General features: G+C 38.3%; 1 protein-coding gene across 1 annotated transcript; it reads left to right on the plus strand.

The window, feature by feature from the left end:
- Window positions 1-5,980: 5,980 nt before the first annotated feature.
- Window positions 5,981-10,063, plus strand: LOC138908108 (uncharacterized). The gene is made up of 7 exons (XM_070198747.1): window positions 5,981-6,278; window positions 6,409-6,587; window positions 7,029-7,197; window positions 7,653-7,919; window positions 7,977-8,069; window positions 8,423-8,622; window positions 9,980-10,063. Exons 1-7 carry the CDS (start codon window positions 5,981-5,983, stop codon window positions 10,061-10,063), a joined length of 1,290 nt encoding a protein of 429 aa, XP_070054848.1.
- Window positions 10,064-11,529: the final 1,466 nt, after the last annotated feature.

Below are 11,529 nucleotides of genomic sequence, written 5' to 3' on the forward strand. Positions count from 1 at the left end.
TCAGAAGGAGGTAGTGAGACTTCGACACCACCTACCCTACCTACTACTACTTCGGCCTCAACAACGGCTCCAATTAATATTGATGATGAAGAGGATGTCCCGTATGACGAGAGAGGTGGTGATACCCGGGTTGGAGGTTTGGTGAGATCAATAAAGCCCGCAGTATGGCAAGATAGATTTGTCAGTGAGAAAGCCTACCACAAGTTCCGGGAATGGTGGCCACAAAGGTCGCTCACCCTCGAGGGGGATTTCATAGAAAGAGATCTTCTACCCCACAATCCCAATGTGAAGAAGCAATTTGATGAACGTGGGGTGGAAATTCTTCACTAGCAAGCTACCGAAGTCCAATGAGTAATTAGTCAAAGAATTCTACGCCAATGTTGCCCATATCAAAAAGGGCACCTATGTGACTAAGGTACGGAACCGGAAGATCAGATTTGATGGCAAGACATTGAACACATATGCCGGGTTCGATGATGTGGACAAATCCCTGTACTTGGAGAAGGTGGCATTAGATGAGGCAGCCTGTCCATGACTTGCAGAGGTGATAGCCATCCCTGGGACAACACCAGCTTGGCTTACACCTGGGGTCCAAATTGCTAGAAACACTCTGAGCTTTGAAGCAAAAGGGTGGTGCACCTTCGTTTGCAGCCGGCTAGACCCATCTCAGCATGACAGTGATATCCCAGTCTCCCGGGAAATTGTTGTGGCTTCTATCATGGTGGGGTACCCGATAAATATGGGAAACATCATGGCCAAAAACATCACCAAAGCTATCGGGAAGGAAGAAACATCATACCCGTTCCCCAACTTCCTCACCATGTATTTAGAGGACCAAGATGTAGAAGGGAGGGATTTTGACATCAAGGTGAAGCCAAAAAGGCCCTTCTCTTGGTACAACCTTCAGGGAGCAGACAATCCCAAGTCCAAAGGCAAATCCACTACCTCCGCTGGCCAGTCTGAAGAGCCAAGGGTAGTGGCCACTGGGTCCGAGCCTTCCACAGCCAAAGGTTCATCTGCTGCTATGCCACCTCCTTTCTCAGGGCTATCTATCTCTGCCCCACTATTTGTGCCTTCCTCCTCAGCTTACCCTCAGACTGCACTGCAGGTTACTCAGACTTTATCCAGCATCAACAACTGGATGCAGGTAGCTACATCAAAGCTATCTGCCTTATCCAGTGCAGTCGCAGCACAGGTAGCTCCAGCACAGCTTTAGATGCCTCCGTCAGTAGAGGATTCATTGAAGAAGATCCTTGACAACCAAAAGAAAATTCTGGAGACTCTGGGTACTCATGAGAAGGTAATCAAGGAGATGGGAAAACAGGTCAAGAAGGTGAAGAAGAATCAAGAGCTGTTAAAGAAGGAGGTGGAGAAGCTTACTTCCACCAGAGATATTCCTTTGGACCTCCTTATGGAGGAGACTGCACCGGCAGCACAAACAAATCAGGCATCAGAGCAGGAGGCTGACAGAGATCCGGTGAGAAGATTTGTGGTACCCCAGACTGAGGACTTGGAGATTCAGTTAGAGGATCCTGATGGAGCTGATGAGCCTACGAAGTCTGAGGACCCTACCAGAGTGCCTGATCCCATGCAGACAGAGACCACATAGGGAGTTTTCTTTACTCTCTATCCCTCCCCTCGATCTTATTTTTACTTTTAGCATTGAGGACAATGCTAACTTCTATTTTGGGGGAGGGGGGTGGTCTTATTTTGATTTGATGACTTTGATGACTGGCATATAATAATTATGATATCATTTTTCTTTATTTTTACTTATCGTTATTTTCATTTTTGTTATTTTTCACTTTTGGTATGTATATAACTTTACCATTCCATGTATATATTCATCCCCATTTTGTGCATATTCGTTTCACTCCCCTATTGTACATATTCATTTTACTTTCTGTATTTTACTTTATAACTTCTTTTGTAATTTTCATTAATAGCTTAGCATCTTATTTCCTTTAGTAGCTTTTTTTTGAGTTCGTAGCCTCTTTTTACATTTCGGCGTGATCAATAAGCCTTTGGTTTTCTTAATGCCACGGTTCTTTCCAAAGGTGGATGTTGTGTGAACTGGGTGGCTCTTCCCAACGATGGATGATGTGACAACCTTCTTAAGGGATTGAGTCTGTTTTTCTTTCTGTTTTAATATACAGTAGTAATGAATAAAAGTGTCTCAAGTAGGCTTCACTTGGCACTAACACATTTACCTTCGACCTCATGGTTAGAGACAAGTTTGTTGACTAAATTAGCTCTAGTTGTGACCTTTAGACTCTTGAGTTGACTAAAACAATCATCAAGTGGTTTCTGTGAGCCATCTGTGATCTTCAATCTTAGCTGGGGTTGTTGTGGGCCTTCGACTCTATTTTCTTTAACAATCCAGTAGCTTGAGAGGTGAGGTATTGAATTGTAAGTCCAAGTCCCGTGCCAACAAGTCTAGAACTTATCCTGAATATTTTTCTAGGCGAAATTCTAAGTGTAGCTCGACTTGAGAAGTGATTATAGGCTCTCATTGGTCCCATTTGAAATTTGAAAAATTTTGTAGCCTACTATTATGATATCCTTAGTCAACCCCTTTGAGCCTAAGCCTTTTTCATTCAATAACCACATTACAAACCCTCATCCGTTTTATAATGACCCTATCTTGGAACCCAATCTTTCCTTAGCATTCATGATGAACATTTGGCAGAAAAAAACATAAGTTTGGGGGAGAGACGAGGAATTTCAAAATGATGAAAGGTTCAAAGAACAAAAAGAATTGATGAAAAGGAAAGGCAAAGAAAGGATGAAAAACCAAAAAGAAACATGTCAAAAAGAAAGTAAAGGTTGAAAGGATTCAAGAAAACAATGTTAAAAGGCATGGAATGAAAAAAAAGATTGTCATGAAGAAGAAAAAATGACAATGTGTCTCTCTAGTTCCCCTAAGGAAGAAGACAATGACTCAAAAGAGTCAAGAAAATATGAGCCGAAATGAGAAAATGGAGTGCTTAAGAAAAGATGATACCATCATAGTTCATTATGTCCTACCTTGATCCAAAAAGCCTTCATTACATCACGCTAAAGCCCTATAGGATTTCAAGTTGAGTGAGCTTACATTAGTGGTGATTTACATGAGGGGTAAGCTTATGGTACTTAGAGCCGGACTTGTGATATTCTTTTGAGAGTGATGAGTGCACTTCTTTACAATCCCTGTTTTGAGTGTCGCATTCTATAAGGTGAGATTAACTCATGGAGAGTAGAGGAGGAGGAGTTTGGGATCCACAATGACCTACGTGAGAGAGCGAGCTTCCTTGATGAATTGAGTCAACTCTTGATACTTTTGTGTCACATTTGAACTATGGAACTCAAGAAGTCATAGCATGATGTTGTTGATAATGCATTTGTGTTGAGGGTAATTGTTAGTCCCAATTAATGCTTGATGAAGTCACCTTAGGAAAGCTGAAATTTACCTTTCTTTTTCTTGTGGAGGTGGGAATTATCTTATTTTCTTGAGGACAAGCAAAAGCTTAAGTTTGGGGGAGTTGATAACTAGGGGTTTAGCCTATTATTTGCTCTCTTTTGCTTAGGTTTTGGGTCAAAAATGCGTAAAGATATTCCTGAAAACTAATTTAATGTGCTTGCTTGCAGGGTTTGGTAAAAATGAGGCAAAGAAGCCATAATCAACTCATGAAGGAGTCAAACCTGCACGAATCCAAGGCTGAGACTGGAGTGCTGAGAGCGGCAGAAAAGCGCGACCGCGTAAGGACCACCACTGAGACGGCCACTATTACGCGGTCCGCGAAAGTAGATTCAGAGAAGCTGCTTTGAGTACTAAAATCACCGCTGACCGCGTTGGAAAGGCGCGGCCGCGAGGGGATTTTCACTGAGAGCGTGGTTCGAGGTTCAGAGACTCTACAGTTTGGGCTCAAATGAAGAACGTGGCCTGCGTCCAAATTACACGACCGCGAATTGATCTTACGCGGATGCGAAGGGAATTCCGCTGAGAGCGCATCTTGAGGTTCAGAGACCCTGCAAGTCGGGCTTAACTGAAGAATGCGGTCCGCATCCAAATTACGCGGTCGCGATGGAAGCACACGCGGATGCGGTTAAAATTATGCGGTCCGTGAAACTAATCCTAATCCAAGTCCAGTATTGAAGAAATGCAGACCACGCTTATTATTACGCGGCCGCGAAAGCTCAAGCGCGGACACGGTCAGAATTACGCGTCCGCGAATCCTCCGCAGGGGCATTTTTGTCCGAAAATTTCAGCCTAGTATAAATAGATCCTTTTATCAATTTTAGGTTAAGTTTTGTTTAGCATAGCATGTGAACGGCTAGTGTTTCCCTTTTTGGACAATTTTAGAGTAGATTTACCTTCAAACATTAGATTTTCATTTTGTACTTTAATATTATGGCTTATATTTCATCTTTATCTTTGATTTCTATTGTTATTATGAGTAGCTAGACCACATAGCTAAGGTTGTGACCCAACCCTAGTGTGGGTATTTAATGGGTCTTGAATTTTAAGGCTTTATTGTTTATGGGTTAGTGATATTTAGCCTAATTCATGCTAAAATTGTAGAATTAGTGATTGCAAACACTGACCCATGCCTTTATGACTTAGGCTCTTCTTGAGAAAGAGGGACTAAGTCTAGAAAAATTAGGCTAACAAGGAATTAGGGTGAACTCAAGAGATTGATAGCCCCAATTGAAGGGTTAAACCTAGAGATAGTAATACCAGACTTGAGCCAATTTTACTTGTATTGTATGAACACCCATTTGGGCTTGAGAAAGCCAAATCGGACAAAGTCACTCAAACTACCGAGAGGTATAGAGTGAGCAATTATGTGTGATGGTTATATCACAACCCTAATCATAACAAGCTTGTCCTAGATTCTTGATACCCATTAGATACTCACCTAGGCGGAAGTCACTTCCCTAGTGCCTTTTAACACTTGAAAACTTTCACCAAAAATATTGTACTTAGCTTACACTTAGCATACAATAGTATAAAATTAAAATAAAATCAATCGCAATAATGTTTGAAAGTACGATTAGGAACAACATGCACATCTAAATTAGTTGGATACCCAACTCCAAACCAAATTAACTCCCTGTGAAAATCGATCCCGACCTCATTGGGTAAAACTGCATCGACCATCCTCACTACTCTATAGTGGTGTAGGTTTGGCCTCGATCAACTAACAATCTTAAGGAAATTAATTTATACTGTAATCTATATTCTATTTTGGAGATTAAAACCTTTGTGGTTTTCTACTCCTTCGGAATTTTTCTATTTCTGATTTGAAGATAAAAAAACTTCATCGGAGTATTAAAATTTAGAAACAATTTAAAGAACATAAAAACTTCATCGGTTTCTTGTGAAACAGTATATAAAAACTTCGATTTTTGTTTATTAAACGTACTTTTTATTATTAATTACAGTATTGTTTACTATTCTATTTTCTGTCATTAATTGAACTCTTATGTTGTTGTCAGTGAGCAATGACAATTGAAAATGAAAATCCTTTTCGACTGTTGCGGCAACGACGATAGCCTCGTCAAACCGAACTGCTGTGCTACCAGCCGAAAAATCGGAGAAATATTTTGGAGCCAACTTCAAAGGATGGCAGCAAATGGTGTTCTTTTAGCTTATCACGCTTGGTATGCAGAAATTTACGAGTGAAGACCCTCCAATGCCTGCCGCCGACATGCCAGACAACCAGAAGTTTATGATTGTTGAGGCGTGAAAATAAGCAGATTTTCTTTGCAAAAGCTACATCCTAAGTTCTTTGGAGGATGACTTGTACAATGTCTACAGTGCTATGAATAATTCAAAAGAATTATGGGATGCACTTGAGAACAAGTATAAGACTGAAGATACGTGCTTGAAAAAGTTTGTGATTGCCAAGTTTCTAGACTATAAAATGATAGACAACAAACCGTTAGAACCCAAGTTCAAGAGTTTCAACTTATTTTTCACGACCTTATTGCTGAAGGTATGGTAGTGAATGAAGCATTTCAAGTGGCTGCAATGATTGAAAAGTTTCTTCCTTCATGGAGATATTTCAAAAATTATCTAAAGCACAAGCACAAAGAAATGAAGTTGGAAGATCTTGTGATACGTCTCAAGATTGAGAAAGATAACAAGACAGCCGAGAAGAAGTCTCGTGGAAATTCAACAATTATGGAAGTTAATATCGTTGAGGAGACTGCTCCAAAAAGTAAGAAGAGGAAGAGGTCTTCTGGACAGACTAAGGAGCAGAACAAGAAAAAATTCAAGGGCAACTGCTACAATTGTGAAAAAGCTCCACAAAGCCCCTTATTGTCGTCTCCTGAAAAAGGACAAGAAAAAAGGACATGCCAACATAGTGGAGAATAATGATGAAATTGATGATTTGTGTGCAATACTTTCGGAATGTAACTTAGTTGGAAATCTGAATGAGTGGTGGATTGACTCTGGATCCACTCGATATGTTTGTGCTGTCAAAGAAGCATTTGTGACTTACTCTACTGTCGGTCCCGAAGAAGTGCTTTCCATGGAAAATACTGCAACAGCCAAGATTGAGGGTTATGGGAAGATATTCCTGAAGATGACTTCCGGCAAGGTGTTAACACTCAACAACGTTCTTCATGTTCCTACTATTAGAAAAAATTTAGTTTTAACTTCTTTACTTGTTAAGAATGGATTCAAATGAGTATTTGTATCTGACAAAGTTGTTGTAAGCAAGAATGATATTTATGTTGGAAAGGGCTACCTCACAAAGGGCCTTTTCAAACTCAATGTAATGATTGTTGACAGTATTAATAAAATTTCATCTTCTTCTTATTTATTGGAGTGAAATAATTTATGGCATATTTGTTTAGGACATGCCAATTACAAAACTTTGCGGAAGTTAATTAATTTAGAAGTATTGTCTAAATTCGAGTGTAATAAATCAAAATATCAAATATGTGTTGAATCTAAGTTTGTCAAACATCCTTATAAGTCTGTTGAAATGAATTCAAATCCTTTAGACTTAATTCATACTGACATTTGTGATATGAAGTCAACACCATCTAGTGATGGGAAAAAGTATTCTATAACTTTTATTGATGATTGTACTAGATATTGTTATGTTTATTTTCTTAATAGTAAGGATGAAGCAATTGAATCATTTAAGCAATACAAGAATGAAGTAGAGAATCAATTGAATAAAAAGATTAAAATGATTAGAAGTAATAGGGATGGAGAATATGAATCTCCTTTTGCAAAAATATGTTCGGAATATAGAGTTATCCATCAAACTACTGCCCCTAAACACCTCAATCCAATGGAATTACAGAAAGAAAAAATCGGACATTAAAGAAAATTGTGAATGCTTTATTAATAAGTTTCGGCTTACCGCATAGCTTGTGGGGGGAAGCTATCCTTACAGCTAATCGAATACTCAACAGAGTACCCCACAACAAAACTCAATCTATTCCATATGAAAAATAGAAAGGAAGAAAACCCAACTTGAAATATTTCAAAGTGTGAGGGTGTTTAGCAAAGGTACAAGTACCTTTACCCAAAAGGATAAAAATCGGACCAAAAACTGTGGATTGTGTTTTTATTGGATATGCTACAAATAGTAAAGCATGTCAGTTTTTGGTTCATAAATCTGATAATCCCAAAATTCATGTTAATACAGTAATTGAATCAGATAATGTTGAATTCTTTGAAAACATCTATCCGTATAAAACTGAATGCGAGTCGTCAAGTGAAAGAACTAAACGACCACGGGAAGAACCAAAGGAAAATACTCCAAGTATAGAGGATCAAATGCGTAGCAAACGTCAAAGAACATCTACTTCCTTTGGACCAGATTTTGTTACAATATTGCTTGAAAATGAACCTCAAACTTTTAAAGCAGATATGTCATCTTCTGACTCAGTATTTTGGGAAGAGGCAGTCAATAGTGAGATTCAATCAATTTTGGATAATAATACATGGTAATTGGTTGATCTTACTCCAGGAAATAAGCCTTTAGGTTCGAAATGGATCTTTAAGAGGAAAATGAAAGCTGATGAAACTATTGACAAATATAAGACAAGACTTGTTATCAAAGGTTATAGATAAAAGAAAGGTCTTGATTACTTTGACACTTACTCGCCAGTAATAAGGATAACATCTATTAGGGTATTAGTGGCACTGGCGGCCGTGTATGGTCTTGAAATCCATCAAATGGATGTTAAAACAACTTTCTTAAATGGAGAATTGGAGGAAGAAATTTATATAGAACAACCTGAAGGTTTTGTGGTTCTTAGTAAAGAAAAGAAAGTGTGCAAACTTGTTAAGTCACTTTATGGACTTAAACAAGCACTCAAACACAATGGAATGCTAAATTTGACCAAACAATGTTGGCAAATGAGTTTAAAATTAATGAGTGTGACAAATGTGTTTACATTAAAAACACTCCAGTTCATGAAGTCATTGTTTGTTTATATGTTGATGACATATTGATAATGAGCAAAGATATGGCACATATAAATGCTACTAAGTGCATGCTGGCTAGCAAATTTGAAATGAAAGAATTAGGAGTTGCTGATGTAATCTTAAGAATTAGAATTCACAAGATTCCACAAGGTCTAACATTATCACAGTCTCACTACATTGAAAAAGTACTTGACAAGTTCAAGTATTTGGATTTCAAGATTGCCAAGACTCCAATTGACGTGAGTTATACACTTCAAAAAAAATAAAGGTGAAAGTGACTCACAACTAGACTATGCAAGAGTATTGGGAAGTTTGATATATATCATGAATTGTACGCGACCAGATATAGCATGTGCTATTAGCAAATTGTGTCGGTTTATAAGTAATCCCAATCAAATACATTGGATGGCAATGAAACGAGTTTTGGGGTATCTGAAGCATACCCAAGACTATGCTCTGTATTATCATAAATATCCCGTCGTGATTGAGGGATATAGTGATACAAATTGGATCACCAGATCATCTGAAGTTAAATCCACTAGTGGATATGTTTTCACAATTGGGGGTGGAGCAGTGTCTTGGAAATTATCCAAACAAACGTGCATCGCCCGTTCTATAATGAAATTTGAATTCATAACTTTAGACAAGGCCGGTGAAGAAGCTGAATGGCTCCGGAATTTCTTGAAAGATAATCTATTTTGGCCCAAACCTTTGACACTTATATGTATACATTGTGATAGTCAAGCGGCAATAGGTAGGGCAGGGTGCGTTATGTATAACGGAAAATCTTGTCACATACGACGAAGACACAATACTGTAAGACAACTACTCTCTAGTGGTATTATCATGATTGACTACGTGAAGTCAAGAGATAAAGTGTCGGATCCACTTACAAAAGGCCTATCTAGAGAGGCAGTTGAAAGATCATCGAAGGGAATGAGATTAAGGCGTAGGACAAGTCATCATGGCGGTAACTCTACCTAGCAGACTTGAGATCCCAAGAGCTAGGTTCAAAGAGATCAAACAAAGTTATGAATGACGATTCAACATTGTCAAGTAACTCAACCCATTCTCATGATGAAGACAATGTTCAGGAATCAGGGTAAAACATTAAGGCTTTTTGATGAGTCAATAAAACTTAAAGCTTTTTAATGATTTGCTAAGTCTGGCAGGAAACGACCAGATAGTGTGTCTATAGGACTACACGTTTAGAAATCACCTATGTGGGTGTGAAGTGTAAGTCGCTTCAAGGGGAATGAAAGTAAAGACTCATTCCCTAAGCACTCATGAAACCAGGCGGTGTTCATGTCTGAAATGAATACAACCGTGAGAACCATAGATTGTTAAGAATTGATTGAGTGACTTATGTTGTCTAGGTATACAACAAAGCTCGACGGTTCAAAGATATCAAATCTACCGATTGACCGAGTATATCTTATATAAGTTCACTACGGAAAGTTCAAAGGGAAACCTGCTTATGTAGATGCAATTAATCCTTGCATGTAAATCACACACTCATCCGTGAATTTCTTTGTCTTATAGCCATTCCAAATTCATATGGGGGGATTGTTGGGATTGAAGGTTGGTGAATGGGAAATGGAGGGAAGAAATGTGAAGGGAAAGTGAGCTCTCTTATGCTTTGAAAAGAGCAATTGTCCCTCATTGATAGTGGAAAGAAAAGGGAATGTGCTTATATTGAGAAAGCGCTTTCCTTGGTGTTAAATGGGTTGGAAAGAAGGTAAACCTCGTGTCGTCGCCATTGCTCGCTCGGCTAGGCTCGGCTTCGACTTCGGATTCGGATTTGGATTTTGTCAAAGATCGATTGATTGATTAATCTTTCGGAAAAAAATTCTTTAAATTATTTAATTAATTTGATTGATTGATTAATCTTTTTGGACAAAATTTCTTTCAATTAATTAATTAATTAATTTAATTAATTATAGAAAAATCAACCCGGAATAACCCAGGACCCACGCACGATGCGACCCAGTCTGTTTCTTTCATCACACACTCGTCCGTGCATTCCTTTGTCTTATAGCCATTCCTCATTCATGTGGAGAATTGTTAGGATTGAAGGTTAGTGAATGGAAAATGGAGAAAAGAAATATGAAGGGAAAGTGAGCTCCCTTATGCTTTGGAAAGAGCAATTGTCCCTAATCGGCGGTGGAAAGAAAATGGAATGTGCTTATATTGAGAAAGCACTTCCCTTGGTGTTAAATTGGTGGGAAAGAAGGTAAGCCTCGCACCGTCGTCGTCATCGCTCGGCTCGGCTTCGGCTTCGACTTTGGTTTCGGCTTCGGCTTCGGATTTGGTCAAAGATTGATTAATTAATCATTTTGGAAAAAAATTCTTTCAATTATTTAATTAATTAATTTAGTTAATTATCGAAAACTCAACCCGGAATAACCCAGGACCCGCGCGCGACACGACCCGATCTGTTTCTTTCCCGAATTTATTTTTAAATTCTTTTTCGGAATATTTTGAACGTTCCAACCTATTCCAACAGCCATGGCTGATTCTGAAAAGGTTACAAACGTTTCAGAAACAGTGCCAGAAAATGGCTACAAATATGCCTTGATCCCAGAATCTTTCCTTACGAAATTTTTTCTGAACTTCTTCTCCTTCTTCTGCACAAGTAAATTCTAGTGTGATTTACAGCCATTAAGTGGTTCGCCGTTCACCAGTATTTTTGGTACCGATACTCTAGTAGTTAAATCATTCTATCGTGGGAGGATAATATTCCAACACCTCGGGTACTTGAGGGGAATAATTTCCTTAAGGACACACTGTACATTCAATGGGCTCGATTTTATTCCGAAATTTATTTTCAGATTATATTTGATTATTTCGAGATTCAGCTTTATTTCTGATTTTCTGCTTCTATTTTTTTTTTCATGTTACAGAAATATTACTATTTCATTATATTATAGTATTACAATTTTGACTAACAATTGTGACGAAGAAAAATATGTATAAATGACTATTGTTCGTTTATGTTAAATGAAAAGTTATGATATCTCTTCCACCCCAACTTTTTATATCAGACCATGGAGTTTATATGTAAAATTAACTCATATGTTATTGAGAATTAG

The sequence above is a fragment of the Nicotiana tomentosiformis genome, chromosome 3, assembly GCF_000390325.3.
Source record: "Nicotiana tomentosiformis chromosome 3, ASM39032v3, whole genome shotgun sequence".
In the NCBI taxonomy this organism is placed as follows: domain Eukaryota; kingdom Viridiplantae; phylum Streptophyta; class Magnoliopsida; order Solanales; family Solanaceae; genus Nicotiana; species Nicotiana tomentosiformis.